Source organism: Coptis chinensis, chromosome 1, assembly GCF_015680905.1.
Source record: "Coptis chinensis isolate HL-2020 chromosome 1, ASM1568090v1, whole genome shotgun sequence".
NCBI classification, from domain to species: domain Eukaryota; kingdom Viridiplantae; phylum Streptophyta; class Magnoliopsida; order Ranunculales; family Ranunculaceae; genus Coptis; species Coptis chinensis.
Genome location: NC_141456.1, coordinates 39,522,194 through 39,541,365, shown reverse-complemented (window position 1 = coordinate 39,541,365; position 19,172 = coordinate 39,522,194). Strand labels below are relative to the sequence as shown.

General features: G+C 38.8%; 3 protein-coding genes and 1 non-coding gene across 6 annotated transcripts; 3 read left to right on the top strand and 1 right to left on the bottom strand.

The window, feature by feature from the left end:
* The first annotated feature begins 426 nt into the window (after positions 1–426).
* Positions 427–3,280, top strand: NDPK1 (nucleoside diphosphate kinase). The gene is made up of 4 exons (XM_086600983.1): positions 427–561; positions 633–681; positions 800–1,031; positions 3,000–3,280. The coding sequence occupies exons 1-4, from the start codon at positions 511–513 to the stop codon at positions 3,112–3,114; spliced, it is 447 nt and encodes a 148-aa protein (XP_086457109.1). The 5' UTR covers positions 427–510; the 3' UTR covers positions 3,115–3,280.
* Positions 1,518–1,655, top strand: LOC147523938 (small nucleolar RNA snoR134). Its single transcript, XR_015206352.1, has one exon. It is a non-coding gene; the product is annotated as a small nucleolar RNA snoR134 (small nucleolar RNA).
* Positions 3,281–5,336: 2,056 nt separating the features above from the next.
* LOC147523936 (uncharacterized) lies at positions 5,337–12,555 on the bottom strand. 3 transcript variants are annotated; one of them, XM_086600960.1, is made up of 9 exons: positions 12,097–12,555; positions 10,876–10,985; positions 9,571–9,639; positions 8,648–8,763; positions 8,500–8,554; positions 6,633–6,753; positions 6,124–6,171; positions 5,917–6,011; positions 5,337–5,806 (listed from the first exon to the last, which is right to left on the bottom strand). In XM_086600960.1, the coding sequence occupies exons 1-9, from the start codon at positions 12,179–12,181 to the stop codon at positions 5,708–5,710; spliced, it is 798 nt and encodes a 265-aa protein (XP_086457086.1). In that variant the 5' UTR covers positions 12,182–12,555; the 3' UTR covers positions 5,337–5,707. The 3 variants fall into 3 exon arrangements, with proteins under 3 accessions (XP_086457086.1, XP_086457094.1, XP_086457102.1); XM_086600968.1 differs by having other exon boundaries at positions 10,876–10,970; positions 12,097–12,313; XM_086600976.1 differs by having other exon boundaries at positions 10,876–10,964; positions 12,097–12,313.
* A 3,757-nt stretch (positions 12,556–16,312) lies between these two features.
* Positions 16,313–16,825, top strand: LOC147523935 (uncharacterized). Its single transcript, XM_086573018.1, has one exon. The coding sequence runs from the start codon at positions 16,313–16,315 to the stop codon at positions 16,823–16,825; it is 513 nt and encodes a 170-aa protein (XP_086429144.1).
* The last annotated feature ends 2,347 nt before the right edge of the window (positions 16,826–19,172 follow it).

Sequence of the window (19,172 nt, the reverse complement as noted above, 5' to 3'; positions counted from 1 at the left end):
TAACAAAGGTGGATGGTGAGATGAGATTGTAATAAGAATCTACAATACTAACAATGGTGGCTTATGAGCTTTCATTCGCTGAAGAAGAAACAAAAGAGTTTGCAACTGGTTCAAAAGAGTTGGGTTTAAAATAGAAGGGGTTCAAAAGAGAAAGGCAATACCGTTCAAAAGATTTGGGTTCAAAAGAGAAAAAGGGCAATACCGTCTTTGCAACCAGTTTGTACTGGAGCCTTAATTATTTGTGGAACCAAATTAAAAACAAAATTAAAATGCAATTTTGTCCTACGGGTCGTTTTCTATAAGGGTTTTATCAAATGGGAATATGGGATCACAATGGTACGGGCCTATGGGGATAACAAAGTCAAGTGGGTCTGGGCTGTAATCTGGACTAGAACCCACAAAACCAAGGCCCATTTATCAGATTTACATTTTTAGGGTTATATATATATCTCTATAAGAACCCTTTGTTTTACCCCTTTGTTTCTCCGCCTCAAAACATTAATAAAAAAAATGGAGCAGACTTTTATCATGATTAAGCCTGATGGTGTTCAAAGAGGATTGGTTCGTTCTCTATTTACTCTTCCATTAAAATTTACTGTTTTACTGAATGTGTGTTTGTTTTTGTGTTTCAGGTTGGTGAGATCATTGGCAGGTTAGAAAAGAAGGGTTTCTCATTGAAAGGTAAAAAAGTTTTGATTTTTATGTTGTTTTGATGTTTAATTTAAGTATGGGTCTATTTTTTCATGTTAAAATAGTAAAATTTTAAGATTTGGGATATGTTTGTATTTGAATGTATTAGGATTGAAGCTTGTTAATGTGGAACGTGCTTTTGCTGAGAAGCATTATGAGGATTTGTCTGCAAAGCCTTTTTTTGGTGGACTTGTTGAGTACATTATCTCTGGTCCAGTTGTAGCTATGGTTTGGGAGGGTAAGAATGTTGTTGTTACTGGTCGAAAGATTATCGGAGCAACAAACCCTTCTGAGTCTGCTCCTGGAACTATTCGTGGTGATTTTGCTGTCGAGATTGGCAGGTAATTAGATTTGTTGTTCATTTGTTACATTGGTTTAGTTGTTGTTTTTGATAGATTTCAGTTGCATGAGTTGGTCTGATTATAGTATAATCATGTTATGGTTGTTTGAATTAGAATTGGGTGAATAAGATATTTCATGAATTGAAAAACCATTTCAGCCTCTCCCATGGGTATGATCTTTTTGTGCAAGTGTATTGAAACCATGTTTCCTTAAGGAGTAATCTGTAAGGTGTCATGTTTGAGCAAACATTTGAGAAACTTGTGGGCATTTCTTTTGGTCCAGACCATGACGGGAATTAAAATTAACAATCAAGATTTTAATTAATAATTATACTTTTCATTTAGTTTAACATATATGGATAGTGACGATAACAGTTGAGGCTTTCAGTAATCCATGTGCTGCTTTTCAGTCTTTTAGTTTTTTGTACCACCTTCCTCTATGCGTGTAGTTTTCATTTAGGCTTCTCATCAAACAGTTAATTGAATCTGCATGTTGCACCATGGGCTTTTCTGAATAAACCTTTTTTAGCAATGAAGAAAAATGTCTCAATGCTCGTGCTAGATATATGATGTTCAGTGTTTTGTTCCTTCAGCTGACACTTTGTCAAAGTAATGTCTACAATTTGTAAATCTTTAATAAGCAATAAAGAAAAATTTAACTACTTTTTTTTTTAATCGAGTCTTTCTAGCACCCAACTTTGTTTGACACACTGGTATCCAACAAATGGATGAGATTGTTCAATGTCACCAAGTAAAACCGGTAGCATGTTGAGCTGGTGTTTTTCATCATTAGCAGAAATTCAAAAACAAAAAAAGGACGAATCATCCTCTTGTATTCTTTAAAATTGTGTTTCTTCTAAGTAAAAGCCTAAAATCCCTAAATGCAACAAGTCTTGCTTATTTTTCTATCTCAATTTTATCACTTAAATACCCCATTTGAAATTCTCTCTGATTCTTATATTGGGTTTTTCGTTGACGAATGGATATGAGAAATGAAGCATATAATGGGATTGCTGGAATAGTTGATGACCTGTAAATACTCAGTTACTTGAAATAACACAATTTTGTCAATTACTGATTGACCTGCAAATGCATCATCTTGGCAATTTAGCCATTGGCAATCAGAATATCTGATACTACCGTTCATCTGTCTTTTCTGCAGTATTATATTGTTAGAATTTGAGTGGCTTTGTGGTAGTTAGGAGAGGGGGGAGAGAGAGAACACAATAATGACAAGTGTTGGTAGTGAAGAAGGGGGAAAAAGAAGAAAATGATCCTTTTGCACTTGTTTCAACTCTAAAAGGTTTCCCAAGTTATCTGTGTATGTGGCAAGTGTCACATTGGCCTGTTGGATGCTCTAGATTTTTCTTTTAATCTGTTTTAAACACATGGGTCTAGGGACGATGGATAATAAATGATGGCGAACAGTTTTATAGAATGATTGAATGATTGTTTTCATGTTGTCAGTCTAGCCTGATGTAGGCAATAAGCCATTTTGGTTTCTAAAATTTGAATTACACAAATTGGATCATTATGGTTGCAGATCATTAAATTTTGAGTTCACTTCTTAAATATGTAGATAGTTCTGGTTATTCTCTGAATCAGTTGAATACTGCACTTGAGGAAATATATATTCAGCTAACTGGAGAATCTGGGTTTTGCTATATATATTAAGTTTCTGAATGGTGTTGACATGTGGGTCTGTGTTACGGTGTTACCTTTATAACCATCAATTTACATGGCATCATTCTGTCATAAGGGTTACGCTAGGGTTAGATGCACTTGGTTCAGCTTGCACTTTCTACCTGTTATTATAAATTTATTGTGTTTATGTATGAATGTAGTAGAACAAATAATCATCTTAGGTTTATAATGCTTAGGTTTAATACACATGCTGCATTGTACTTTAACTGTTTATGGTGAATGGTGTGCAATATGTGTAATATTTAATTATTTTTGTTCTTGCAGGAATGTTATTCATGGTAGTGACGCAGTTGAAAGTGCAAGGAAGGAAATTGCATTGTGGTTCCCTGATGGAACTGTTAACTGGCAGAGCAGCCTTCACCCATGGATTTATGAATAAATATTACTTGTCATCTGGTTGCTACGGGCTTCGTTGTTTTAGTATTGGTCATTACTATGTATTCCTCATTAAAGGATCCTAATTTGTGTGTGCTGAGTTTCTTTTGATATTATAGATGTTGGATGATTATGGTAATGATATTTGAGCGCACACCTATTAATGCTCTTGATCGGTTGTTCTACATGGACACCAGCCTAGGAACACCATTCAATCTCCATATATTTAGTTTAGGAGTTGTTAGTCTAATTTCAGTCCCAAACTAATTCAGACTTCTGACTGCTTTCACATCTTTGTTTCAAAATATGATTGTGCACCAATTTTCTATATTCCCAAGATTTTACTTTCAAGTTTCAACACAGCACAGCTGAGCACTACTTGATTTGTGATGTTCGAACATGAATCATTTTTTCTAAGGGGTGATTGATTTGTCGCAGTTAATATTATTGTTTGAAAGAAAACATTGTTTGAAATCCTGTTGGTTGGTTGATTTTAGAGGGAACTTTCTCGCAATCATTTGTTTGAAGTCCTGTTGTTTAGTTAATTTTAGTGGGAATTCATCCCACCTATTTTCTTTCAAACTCTTTGGCTTTCCTTTGTAATTTGTAAAATCCTGCCCCATGCAAATAAAAATAAGTTTTTGTAGTAAAAAATCTTTCCCACAGAATCATATAGTTTGATCTAATGTTACCTAATAAGAAACTGGTAAATCAGCAGGAATAAGCTATAAGCAGTTGTGCTCGAGTGAGTTCAGGTGCTTTACCATAATTTTGGGAGGGGCCTGGTAGAAGAGGATGTATATGTAAGAATAAGGAGGAAATACACTTTCTTTGTAATGATGCATGACTCTGCTTGGAAGAGGGGGTTGATATACAGTCGATTTGCGTCATATAAGGGAAATCAGTTGCATCTAAAATCAAGTGCAACAATTCACCATAAAATCTGGGAATTGCAGTCTTCATAAACACTCTGGGCAAGCCGTTTTTTTTTTTTGCATTATTTGCTTGCAAGGGAACACATCTGTTGCTGTTTGCCAGGCGCATCCATTAACGAAATGGCAAACGACTTACAAGAGATGGACCAATGATGTTATTGAGGTCCCAGTTTCATGCTTGTCTAATATGGCTCTGACTTACCAAGTTACCAGCACTGTTCTAAAAATTGGTCTAAGCGGTCTCTAGGCGCTAGGCGGTGCCCAACCGACTGACCTAGGCCCAAATCGTTTGGTGGGTCTAGACAGACCGATTAGGTGGACTAGGCGGTCAGTCAAGTTTTTTTTTAAATATCGAAAATTAAAACCCATATAGACTTAAGATTTGAATGAGTTTAAAAAACTAAAGTCTAATGTAAATTATATGCCACTATAAGAAAGGATATGCTTTTATATAAAGTCAATATTCTTTAACTATTACGTATTTTTGTAATAAGTATCTTTGTTTGTGTTTATTTTTTGAATTATGATAAATGATTTTCTTTATTTCTTGTAGTATAGGTGTGTATTACTATATATTATAAGATATATTAGGAAAAAAAAACCCGTCCATAGGCACTACCTAGAAAGCCTAGGGGCTAGGCGCTCTCCTACCGCCTAGCATTTTTTAGAACACTGGTTACCAGTACTCAGATCCTATGACGGATATTACCTAAGGAATGCAACCCATTGGAGGTCCTTGAATATAATTGATCAAATTGGTTGGAAATTTCATTGACTTAGATTTGGACGAACAATTGGGATGAAAGATGAACCGAGGACAAACAGTGTAATTTTTTGTGCAGAACAAACAATTAATGAAGAATTTTAGTACAACAGAGTAAATGTTTATGGACAGGGAGAGAGAATTGTATTGTTTTGCAAATGTTCCCTAGGCTCAATCTGTAATTGCGTGGGAGTGGTACATTACAAATATATAAATTGTAGACCATATATACAAATGGTTCGTTGCCTGAATAACCATCACCGAAGTTGGGTGCTAAAAAAAGTATCTATTGGTTAACTCAGATAAAAAGGGCTCAACATATTGATTGCTATATGAGATTTTGTCCCCATAATCGATATGGCAAAATCCTTACTCGTCAATACACAAAAAACTGCGATTTCAAGAAATGTTTTATAGCAACACTAGGGAACGTCGTAAGAACAAGAGTGTAAGACTAAAAGAGCCTCTGTACCTGAAAAGATGCATGCTGGAGTCAACAACGTCAATTTTCATAAAAGAATCAACGAATTTTACTATCGAAATCGCTAGTTCTGTATTCGACGAGCATTCTCATATTCTCCAACTCTAGGATAAGTAACATAGTCATTGTTAACAAACAATTATGAATCATTCTCCCTTAACTCGTGTTAGGGCATGACTGTCATTTCCGAAAAGACTCAGAACCTGAAGGTATTTACACTTAAATCACCAGATGTGAACTTTCAGCACTCAATCCGACATTGCAAAAAATCTCAAACGGAAAATTGGCCAAGTTAATTCGTGGGTCACCATGAGTCGTGAAATACAATCGACTAAAATTCAGAAAAAAGAAATTAGGAGCGACACACATCTGTCATTTCTTTCAAACCATATATCTTCACTGCTAGACGACTCGCATTCTAATGAAGAAGGCTGTATGAGGGCATGTCTTCGATCCGTCTAATTTCCTCAATGAGCAGTTCCCGTTCTAAGTGACGACGCGTGGATTTCATCACTGTCTGAAGAGATTTAAAACAAAACAGCATGAAAATAAATTTCCTAAAAAACTGGAGACAATGGGGGTTTCTTTTGTTGTTTAAATGGGAGCTCAGTTACCAAGTATACATACATTGAAATCCATGTAGGAGGCATGCATGTCAAGCCATTGCTGATCCATGACTTTAAATGTTATACAGTAGAGGATATCAAATGCCAGTTCATTTGCTGTCATGGCAACAAATTAGAATTCATAAGTTATACTGTGTATCCTATAAGCAACACTTGGAGTTTAATTACACAAGAATACACCAGAAAACTGAAAATATGTTAAAATTACCTGAGAGTAACTTGCAGAAAACAGCACCCATCATAGTCCTTGGTTTTACTGCAGCATAAGTAAATAATTGATGTGATGCATTCTAATTTTATTAATAATAAGCAGTCTGACAAACACATACTCTTTCAAACAAACTTTCAGACTGCTTTCTTATTAATCGAACTGTCTCAATTTTTTATTTACTAATTTTTTTTCGAATTCTTGTTTTGCTGCTTACCCATATCCTCAGTTATTGGTAAATTTAGAGAAGACAGAAAGATCTTGAATCTCATTTTTAAAATGCAACCAACAATAGCAGAAATAAGACTATAGTAATACATGGTTGATCAAAACATTTGCACGAATAACACTCTGGCACAAAAAGGTCCCTTATATGAAACCTTGAACAACCATCAACAAAATCCACAATTACATTCCAAGATCATTAAGGTGATTGGTTGTTGACAAGAGAAAATTGCAGTTCATGTGCTTAATATGACATGCTATTTCAATTAATAGCAAAAACAAACCTGCTTCAAGATCAAGCATCTGAATGAGCATGAATGTGATGTTCACACCAGCTACTGCAAATGGGTATTCCCACAACGCTCGATTGCCTTCCCGTTTCCTGAGAAGATCCTCAAAGGATTCCTGCACGCAGAGGTTTGGTTGTTAAGAATTTCTCATACGAAAAGTACGAGTAAAAGATGCTGGAACTAATAAAAAGAAATTTTAAGTATTTCTTTTTCCTACAACCAATATATAGAAAACAAAAATCCCAGTCGCACAATGAAAAAGGTCAACTGTAAATATCTATATACGCCAACTTGTTATTCACTGGATGTCTGGATCCTATCAGTTCCTAACTAATTAAGTTACTATAGATGAGCAATCACAAAAGAAGCTCATTGATTTATAACCAAGATAAATGAAAGCTAAGAAATTTGTTTGCCAGAATATCATAAATTAGCAAGTCTTATTCCACTAGAATAGATTTGTTACCATTATCGTCATTAACCACACACATGTAGCGTGTAATTGGCTGTGTATTCTCACTGAAAATCCTTTCTTCATGAAGAACATAAATGCTTGAAGATATCATTTTTATTAAAAGAATTGCCAGATATGAACCAATCAACCAAACGATTGAGGACATTAGATACAATTCTAAATGTCACAAAATCCTAAACGCTGCTTTTAGCAAGATATGAAGAGATACGCTTCTCTTAGCAAGAGAAGAGATCACCTAGATTTATTCTTCCAGCAAACATAATACATGTGGTGAGCGCGAAGATTGTACAAAAAGTAACTCCGATTTTTAAAGGCAAAATGAGAGCCTGCCTCCTACAAATCTAGCCAAGTAGACGATAAAAGACACTGAAATCTTTATATTGGTTGCTTTCTCACTTCTCAACTATTTCTAACGAGCTTGACAACACCATTATGACTGAGATTCTGAGAACATAAAGACAGTACCACTGTGATCATTGGCTGGTGAAAAGTTCTTTACTTCAAAAATTTTATCATGTTTGCCAGTCAATATTAAGTTTAATCATCTGTTAGTCGGCTGGTCACATGAAGGTTAGTGGGAGATTCTGTAGTACCGCAGGAACCAATCTTTTGTACTTTTTTTTTAAAATTCTGAATAAGCTTACTTCGTGAACAAAAGGTGAAGAGGACCTCAACAAAACCTACAGAGTGTGTATCTAGGAAACACTAGCCTCCCTTTTTGGCAAATCTCTTTTCTGCCCCTACGCAATGAAAAGACTGACACTGGGTATTAGTTACAAAACAACTTTCTATTGAAAATGCCATATTCAATAACTCACTCTAATGAGAAGGCTTACAACCAAATTCATTTCAGCCCTGAGATTGGTACTAAGTGAAACTCCAAATTTTTAACCATTTTACATAGAGCTTCCACATGGCTAATATGATTACCTTTGCATAGGTTCAGTCGCCTTTGCTCAACTTCTACTTACGTTACGAAACAAAAGTGGGAAAAAAATAAAACATTAGATAGGAGTTGTTCACCAAGAATAAGGCGGTCATGCATGACACTTAACTATCAATTCTGGCTAGTTTCAAGCAAGCATGTCTTTCATAAAGCTCCACTAAGTCTAGCAAGTATCAATAAAATGCATGCTAAAATCAGGCGGTGGTCCTCAAGGTTGATTATTCAGTTTTCAGCATTTAATACTCAAAAACCCCATAATCTTTGGGTGTCATTGGGGTATTATATAATAAATGAACTACAGCATATTAATTAAGGAACACCATGAGCATGTGTCTATTTGGTCTTACAATGAAATGAAACATAAATTAAATGCAGCATACCTTGGCAAAATATAAGCATCAAGATACAGTAAGGGGGAGGAAAGACGAAAGAAACCATACCGGATAGGTCCTTGCAAAGAACAATAAATTCTCCAGAGATATGAAACCACCACCTCTACCAGAAAAAACAAACGCGTACAAAGCATATTATTAGTTTGTGAAGTAAATGAGCACAGGCCATGAGATAGACCAAGGAACACTATTTTACCTGAAGTCTGTTGATGGATCTTTTCCCTGCCAACCCATTTCCTTCCACTGCTCAGATATCAATCCATGGAGCTCCTCTTCAGGAAAAGAAACATCCCATAATGCTCGTAAAGATTCCTAAAACAATGAAAGAAATTATAATCAAAAGCAAATACTTTGCCAGTTGCACGCTTGACTGTACAAAACTACCACATACAAAAAAGGACACCACAAATTAACTTGTCGTATCAGTCAGTCAAAAAAGCACATGCCCATTTAAAAGTTAACGCTTGTTACAGAATCCAATATCATACAACATCAAACAGAGAAATATAAAAACCTGAGATGCAAGTGACATGACTAGACAACATATTATGAGCATTTTTTCACTGATCGAGGAACTACTTGTAATTAAAATCACAGGCGGTTTCTGATAACTATCAAAATCTCTCCTTATTCCTTACTCATTCGTATTTCTCCTGTGTCAACCGTATTTCATTTGACAACACAATATTAGATGGTCGGGGACAACAAACAAACTTTTAACAAAAGTTTACTGTGTTATGGTGTCCTTCATTCACAATGTTACATTGGGCAACAAGAACCAACTTAAAGTTCACCTGTCCTTGTCATTGACCAAGGCACCTATTGGCAGCCTTGCAGTCTCAGTAAAGCATCTTGACCTTTTATTCTGATTTGAGCTTCCCGTTTCCAAATAAAAGTGTAAAACCACTATTACTCGAGTAAATGAGGGCAATTTTAAAGCATAATAGGTAAGAAGGATTCTAAAAAGGAACTAAAAAAATGAACACCTATTCTGATCCATACGACATGTTTACAGAATTAACTTATACATCACAGCCTATACTACCAAAGCCAGAAAAATGAAGAGGTTATCAAAGGGTCATCAAAATGAAGTTCCAGAACATAATTTTAAAAAGGCACCTGGTGCTCTGGATTCGAGCCATCATAAGCAACTTCAACACGTCGTTGTAACTTTTGCAAACATACCTCCTGAAACAACAAAAGCCCGAGAAAAATTCACACATCATAATTAGTGTCAAAAACCATTTTCCTCGATGGGAAGATAGTTTAATTAAAATTAATTTAAAAAAGGGTTCACGAAAATTATGCAAAGAAAAACAGAAACAAAAAGGAAAGTAGGACACCCAAAACAATAAAAGAACTGGGTTAAACCACCAACAGAAATCAAAGCACTAATATCCTCTATACCCCTAGTACCCAGTAAAGGTTTCCATGTACCAAATGATTATGCTCGAATGGACTTTAACAGACGCACATTTGATAATCTTATATGTTCATAAACTAAAAAAACGAGATGGATAATGCCATTGCTTCTATTATCGTCTAAAAGTTGACGGAGAACGCAGTCCAGCTTCCACTTTGAACTTATGAGAAGGACAATGATATTTCTGATAGCACAACACCATTATAATTAGAATCATTTTGGGCCTGATTCCTACAAGTCATTAGAAATAAAGAAGGATGTGACTCAGATCTAATGTTTCAATGCAACTCAGTTATGTGCTTGTGTGTCTGGGAGTGGTCTTCAATAAGCAGCATAATAGTCAAACCATAACGTAATGATTTTTTTTCCTAAATGCAACACATGCTTCCCAGGATTCAAAGAATTAAACGTCACAAAATACAAATTTATCCGCCACAAAAGAATATTAAGGGTAAGTGAAAATGTTGTTAATGCTATTACCATTGACCAAATGAAACACTACTTTGATCAGCTCTTCCACACAGGATATTCAGAAAATCTTTAACAATCACCTGAGGATGCTAACTTATTTGCAATTCTAGTTTGGATATGGCTTTCAATATCTATATTTAAAAGTTTTCAATCCTCTAAGATATGTTAAAAGTAAACCAACATGACTCCCAAGGTTTATAAAAACAGCATAAGAGCCTCGAGGCGCTAGGCCTCCTAGAAGCTTAAAGGCACGCCTCAGAGGCTTATTGAGGCAAAAATGTGAAGCATCTGGTTGAAATATAGATTTTACCGGTTTAAGATAAGAACTATCAAGTGCAACAGGGGTTTCCTATTGTGTACCCCAATTCCAGAGCTTCCAGAATTATTGTTAAGAAATTCAATTTTTCAATGTTTTCATTTTATTTACCAAATGACGACGTTAATTGTCTGACATATATGACTTGGCAAAACAGTACAAAAAAGTTGGAAAAAAAAAGAAGGTAAATATTTGAAAGCTAAAGAAGAATTACCTGAATCGGCGTCAAATCAAATGATGGACGAGCGTCACTCTCTCTAGTCTGAACGCAAACGCAAGAAAGTCCCTTACCAATCCATGCCGCTGATCCTGCCACAACCTCAGCTGTAACAATATATCGCCAACCATTGAAATCTGAGTGTCTATATCTTCAGATTCCAACATAAGGCAAACACACATAGCTTTTTATAGATACTAAGAAATCAACCCTCTTTTTAAGTTCCCCGAAAAGGTGCACGGAAAACGTACAGGTTATGTGCAGTGCGTACAACTATTTGTAGGCAATTAATCCTAATAAAAAGCAATTTACTGAACCAACGAAAAGCAATAGATATTGTAGCGTATAATCAAGTTGATCACCCCACTTGTGACATTGCTGGTTTAGTCACAAACTATTGACAAGTCAAGTAACAATCTCCCGCCTATGCTATATTGATAGTTGCAGACCAGGTCAACAACACCAGGGAAGCATGTTCAAACTCATTTTACTCTTGTACTCACCAAAAACAACCCACTTTTTGACATCTAGAATAGTTTTAGTGAGTAAGTATTCCAAACAGGTGAGTTTTCTCTGATGTCAAAAGGCGATGTTTTCGGTGAAGACAAGAGGTAATCTAGGTTAAACCTCTGTTTCAGGATGCAGATAGAATAATCCCTTAGTTTTTATCCTGTTCATATCTAAAGTAGTGTTCGTATATTTCTTCCTATAGTATTACATATTACTCCCTGTGAATCTATTTTGCATTAGGTCATGAGAGACAGGAAAATGGCAACAAAGTGATACACTCCAAATTACTAGAACATAATGAGCCAAATCCACACATCAACAAAGCATAATTTTACAAAAATACACCAGCAACATACTGATGGAACATTGACAACCATCCTTACATCAGCAATGCCCGGTGGAATGGCGCAAATGGAATGCAAACTAGCAAAAGAAAAATGCTAATGGAACTTTTATTTTCAAAAGAAAACAAAATTGAAAACAGAATCTATGACCCACATTACATTTTCGTCCGTGATACATTAAACATGTATAACATTATTTTTGAAATGTCAAATATCATACCCACAACATCACTATCATGACTTTTGATTAAAGTCAAAACACATATTCCAAACTGGTGACTTATCAATTATTAATTAACAATACTTGAATTGCACATATATTTTTATAGTGTAGCAGAAAAACCAAAACAAAAGAAAAGATTACCAGAATTGGAATGATGGCCATAATTACGTTCCAAACCTTGAGAAATCCTTCTAACAGCTACAAACGAACCACCACGATCTACCATTTTATTCTACTACTACTTAGTAAACCATATTATTATTATTCTTACAAATCCTAATTTTCTATCTCCCTTCAAACTAGCCTAATATCAAGGAATTTCAACCGTCTTTAAAAAAAAATCAATCTATAACAACAACATTGTTTAAAAGTAACGATTTCGAACACAGAATCATATGAAAAGAAGCTTGATGATCAAGAACGAAGAGAAATGAGGATAATATTTGAAGACTGTTTTTATTATTATATATATATATAGAGAGAGAGAATCTAGGGTTTAATATGTAAGAAGAAGAAGAAGAAAAATGAGAAATGAGGATTGGTTTGGTTTTTTGGTTGTGGAGGAGAGGAAATGAAATGGTGAGTTGTTTGTTTCTTGTTATTTATAGTAGGTGATGAATGAAAGAATAAAAGGCAAGTTTCTTTTGGGAATGTTACGTCTGTCGTCGTGTGTGTGTATACGTGTCCGCTATTTTCTGAAATAAAATATTTGGAGATTAAATGTCTTAATCATGTTTATCACTTACAATTTGCTATTTGGGGAGAGGACCTTTGCTACTTTGGATGAGTCAATGAACGGAATTTTTGTTCAGAGAAGCTAGATTTGCTGCGTACTTACTGCTTATTATCTTATTCCTAGAGAGTAGAGACGTTGAATGTTGTTATTCCTTTTGTGTTATGTGCAAAGAGCCAAAGAGTGATGTATACTGTATAGTACTGATTTGGACTGCGTGTGTCATGTGTGTGACAGTGTACGTTAATATATACTTTAAATTGAGGTGAGACTTGAGAGAAGCTTTTTGAACTCCATTAGTCAAACAGCCACATGAATACTACTTTAAACTTCACTAATCACTAGCTTACAATTAAGACCAAAAGTATAACCATTTTATTGGGGGTAAGGATTAGATAAAGCATTTATGTACCATGAGTCCATGAGTCCATGAGTCACCACGTGAGCGTGCTTGGTTTTTCATGTGGCTGCCTGTTCAGATGTCTCACAGTCTATGTATATTTTCTTTTTCTTCTTCTTCTTTTTTTTCCTGATAATAACAGTTTTTGTATCTTTTTTAGGCTTTATACCCAGTTCTTCGGCATTGACACTTGAACAGTAAACTTCATTATCAAATTTTTCTAGAGAACTGAACGGCTATTGTCCAGGCAATAATTGCCACAGTAGTTGGACTTTTGCACTCATTTCTTGAAGAGGCTATTTTGTGTTTACAGAATTTTCATATAAATTTAGTTTTTACCAAAAATATTTTCTAGTAATACATTTCAGTGCGAGTTAGTTCTAAAATTGTATTACACTATAGTATTATACTCAAACAAAGTGAAGGACAGAGGAGGACCACAAATCCACAATGCATACATGAACATGAGCAAAGTTTATGGAATTCTATAGCAGCAACAAGCTATTCGGTTAGTGTTACCAAACTTTTGGCCCATGACGCCTCTGATCTGTTACGTCTTCAAAAGTTATTTCCTCTTTTGGTGCAAACACAATATACAAATCAGAAATGCTATTGAAAAGGCTTGGTCTAATTTCAATAGGTTTTAGTTAATTGTTAATATGGCCTGGAATACGAATTGGCCAATTCACCTACGCAGCACAAAATAGATAATAGAATGGCTCAAAATGGCCATTTAATATTGTCTGGGAATAATACGATTGCAAATAATATTGTTCTACATTACTTGGCAGAGCGCCAGACACTACGTTTTTGTGTGTGGCCCCATTGAAAGGGTTTGCAATCTCAGTGTTCCCGCCCTCCTGGGTCTGGGAATGCATGCGAGCAGTCGTGAGAAAGCCTCACATGGCTTGCTTTTGACGCATGTGGTTATGTGGAGTACTGGAGTTGTGGTCCATAAGTCCATTTCCGAAGAAAGTGAAAGTTGTTTTAGTGCAACACTCACATCCATATACGACCTGCTAGTTAACAGAATATTGACCTAGTTTTCAATCCCATGATCCCATCCATTTCAAGTTCGTTGGCCGTTGCCAATAATTTTGGGGAGTAGCGGCCGAAATGCATGACGTGCTTAACGTTATAGCGTAATCAGTTGAAGACCATTCCAATATGATGGATTAGCGATTTAGCGTGAGTTTCCTGTATATGTGGTTGTAACATGGCACTTGGGCGCTTGGACACTGTAGCGACCCAATTTATGATGGCCGGTGGTCCGGCGGATGATGGATCTAGAAAGAGGATATACAGTGGGGTGGGAGGTATTCTAGAAGGGCCGCGGACATAGGACTCGAGCATGAAGCCTGAGAACCAAGAATCGACAGTGGAAAGCCGCGACTTGAAGGGATAGCTGACCTGGAGTTGTACCATCGGGACACGTGCCCAACAGGTGCAAGGGGAAAACCCTAGGGTCGTACGGGAACCCTCCACACGGCAATCGATGGACCGAGAGATAGAGGGACAGGTGGAGGGCCTAAGAGAGAGGTGAGAGATTATAAATAGAACAGGAGAGGAGGAGAGAAAGATATGTCATAACATTTGGCGCCGTCTGTGGGGAACGAGAGTGAAAAATAGTGAGATGACGATAAAAAGAAGAGTGGATTGACCTAAAAAGATGACGATGGCCGAGATGGATGTGGAGTCAGTAAGGAGTGAAAGGGAAGAGCAAGGTAGGGAAGAGACAGTAATGTCAAAGGCGGAGGAAACAAGGTTGTTGCATGAGGAGATAGTAAGATTGAGGGAAGAAAATGAGGGGTTAAGGAGAGAGAAAGAGACAATAGAGGAGTCGGAAAGGGAGGTGGGCCGGGAGAGAGAGAGAGAGGGGGAGGCAGGAGACGGAAGAAGAGGCGGTGGTGGGGCTCACCAAGGAGCAAGTCGAGAAATGATTTGCCGATCCGAAAGCTAGTCCGGAGCAGGCAAGGGCATGGGAGGTGCGGCAAGTCGGTGGTGGCGGGGGTTGAACCATGAACCCATTTGGGCGACGCTGATCCGGAAGTCGGAGGTGCCGAAGAGATTCAACCAGCCAAGGTTTGAGAGGTATGATGGGACTGAAGACCCCGCGGACCATATTCATCACTTCCGGCAGCAGATGCCATTGTGGCAGGAGCCACAGTATGACGGTCTGGGATGTATGATGTTCCCGGCAAGCTTAAAAAGGGGAGCATCTGACTGGTATTACATATTACCTTCTAAGAGTATTAATAGCTTTCAGGAGTTGGAGCAGGCGTTCATTGACCATTTTATACACCAGAAGAAGCGTGTTGTGGACATTGCAGCCTTGTTCAATGTAAGACAAAGGTCTGCTGAATCGGTGAGGGACTTCTTGTGTAGATTCAAGGCGGAGACCTTGAAAGTGGAGAATCTGGACGAAAGGACGGTAGTGATAGCTTTCGAGAGAGGATTGCGCTCGGGAACGAGGGTACATGAGTCGGTAGCCAAGAATGAAATTGCAACATTACAAGATTTATACCCGAGGGTGGAGAAGTACATCAGGTATGAAGACACCATGTAGAAGGAGGTGAGAAGGCCAGGGAAGGCGGTATTATCGCTGGAAAAAGGCGAGGGATGTCGGCGATATGAGTCCTCGGACAAAGGAGGCAGCGGATACCGAGGATATTCGTCACGACCCGAGAGGAGCAGAGAAGAGGCTAGGAGGGAGAGTCGAGACAAAAAGTCCTATCGCGAGGTAGAACAAGTGCCACTGAACAAGTCGTTGAGTGAGATACTACCGTTGATTTAGAATTTGCAGGGGTATGAGGGTCCGCGAACCAAACCAGTGGAGGTACAAGGCAGACCCTATTGCGCCTATCATCAAATACATAACCATGAGACGGACGGCTGCTACACGTTGAGATGGTTGATTCAGAGGATGATAGAAAAGGGGTTGTTGAAGGAGTTTATAACAGAAGAGGAAAAAGTAAAGCAAGCACCGACCCAGGGGAGGATATTGGGGATGATCAACGTAATCTTCAGTGGAGAGATATTGAGCCACAATGCACACCGAGACAAGATACGGCGGGCGGCGAGCATACAGCAGGTCCACGAATTAGTAGGACATTCACGAGCGACCTCCTGGTTCGCGAATGGAAGGGGAAGCATAATGTTCACCGACGCAGACCTTCAGGCCATCGATTCCCCGCATGAGGATGCATTGGTGATTCACAGTGGCAATGGGAAATTACATGGTAAAGAGGGTGTTAGTGGACTGCGGCAGTGCGGTAGATTTACTGTTTAGAGGGACAATGGAGGAAATGAAGATAGAAAGGAAGCAGTTGAGGCCCTCGCCGACAAATTTGTATGGGTTCAATGGAAGCATGACGGAACTTTTAGGGGAGCTTCTGCTCCCAGTGACCACGGGACCAGTTATAGTGTTCTCGAGGTTCAAAGTGGTGGATGCGGACTCGCAATACAATGACATCCTGGGAAGGAGGTGGATTCACGAGATGAAAGCAGTCCCTTCTACATACTACCAAGTGATCCGATTCCCTACTCCTACCGGGGTATATGAGGTCCGCAGGGATCAAGTGACAACCAAAAGCAGTCACCAGAGTACAGTGAAGAGATTGATCCGCGGATCGAGGGAGGAAAAGACAGCGTTCGGGGAAAGAGGCGGCATAGCAATTACAATACACCGTCGGGGAGGGGTCGGCGTAGTCAACAGAGGGACTGAAGACCTTGGATGAGATAGAAGTAGTGAATTTAGGGGAAGGCGACGAGGAGAAGTTCACATCAGTAGGTTCCAGTTTGTCTGAGGAATGGAAGGTTAAGTTAGTACAGTTTTTGTTTGCCAATAAAGATGTGTTTGCATGGACGATTGAGGAGGTCACCGGATTAGACCCAGAATTCGCATGTCATAAGTTACATATGAGGGAAGACATTAAGCCAATAAGACAGAAGATGCGAGGCATTAGACCGAAGTATGCCAAAAGAATTCGCGAGGAGGTCACCAAGTTGAAGGGGGTAGGTATAATACGAGAGGTGTCGTTTACCGACTGGTTGTCAAATGTGGTCGCGGTGCCTAAGAAGAATGGCAAGGTACGTATGTGACTTCACTGACGTGAATTCAGAATGTCCTAAAGACAGCTACCCCCTTGCCGAGTAGACGAGCTGGTGGATAGAACCGCAGGGTTTAAAATATTTTCTTTCATGGACGCATCAATGGGATATAACCAGGTCGCCATATATGGGCGGATCGGGGGAGAAAACGACGCCGTGGTAGAAAAGCGGTACATATTGCTATACGAGAATGCCGTTTGGATTGAAGAACACCGGGGCTACATTTCAGCTGCTAGGGGAGAAAATGTTTGAAAACAAGATCCGGAAGGGGATTGAGATTTACATAGACGACATGGTGAAGAAGAGTATGTCAGAGGAAGAACATTTAGAGGGTTTGAAAGAGACGTTCAACATACTGCGGTCATTAAATTTAAAGCTTAACCCAGAGAAGTGTACGTTCGGCGTTACTACGGGGAAGTTTCTGGGGTACATAATTACTTACCGGGGAATAGAGGCCAATCCCGAGCAGATAAGAGCCTTAGTGGAGATGTCGTCACCTCAGGACGTCAAAGAGGTGCAGAGACTTGCGGGAAGGGTCGCGGCTTTGAATAAGTTCATCTCAAAGTCGTCGGACAAGTGTAGGCCATTGTATCGGTTGCTGAGAAACACTCCGGATTTTGAATGGACCGTGGAATGCGAGGAGGCGTTCAAGGAGTTGAAGAGTTATCTAGGTAAGGCCCCTCTGCTGTCGCGGCCAGAACAGGGAGAAAAACTATACTTGTATTTAGAGGTCATGGAGTATGCAATTAGCTCAGTGCTAGTCAAAATTGTGGGTAAGTTAGAAAAGCCGGTGTACTTCCAAAGTAAAACATTGCTGGATGCCGAGACCCGATATAGTAGAGTCGAAAAGTATGCCTTGGCATTGGTGTTCTCTGCCTTGAAGTTGAAACCATACTTAAGCACACTCAGTAGTGGTGGTGACAAATCTGCCTTTAAAGCAAGCATTGAAAGCAAAAAAATCTGGGAGAATGCTGAAATGGGCAGTAATGTTGAGTTCTTACGAGAAACAATATCAGATCAGGACAACGGAGAAGGCGCAGGTGGTGGCAGAATTCTTAGCAAAGTTTCCAGCGGAGGATCCCACCTGGGGAGAAGAGATGATCATGGAGCAAAAGAAAATCATTGAGCAGGACTAGTTGGACCCCTGGGATTGGAGAAATGGGTGGAGAGTATTCACTGACGGGTCAGCCACAGACGCTTACAGTAGGATAGGAGTGGTATTGGTCACGCCGGAGAACAACAGAATGGAGTTAACCATGAAGTTAGGGTTCGCGACATCCAATAATGAGGCAGAGTATGAGGCGGTAATAGCGGGTATGAGAATGGCAGAGGATGTGGGGATAAAAGAGCAGACAGTGTATTCGGACTCGAATTTGGTAGTGTGCCAGACAAATGTGGGGTTTGCCGTGTGATGCCCGCGGATGGTAAAATATTTGAAAGTGCTGCAAAAGAGGGCCGCCAGGTTTGCAAAGATCAAGTTCATACATCTGGGTCGCGGCGAGAATAGACATGCCAATGCCTTAACATACGTGGCTGCTGCAATTCTTGAGTCTGGAGAGAGAGTGATAAAAATAAAGCGACTGGAGAAACCCAGTACAGAGGAAGTGGAAGAGGAAGGGGCGGAGATATGTCAGGCCGAGGAGGAAGAGGGGGGTTGGATTAAGCCCATCAAGAGTTTTTTGTCTGGGACGTGGTGACATATATAAAAGGAGAAAAAGAGATTGGAGCAGACTTCTCTGATGTACGTACTAATAGAAGGAGAGTTGTATCGAAAGAATTTTAATGGGCCTTTGTTGAAGTGTCTCGGGCCGAAGTTGGCCATAGAGGTGCTGGCGGAGTTACATGGGGGAGACTATGGAAGTCATTCAGCGGGCAGAACAACGGCGCACAGATTGATAACGCAGGGCTAATTTTGGCCACACATGAAGAGGGATGCCGTGAACTACGCTAAGCGGTGTGAAAAGTGTCAGAGAT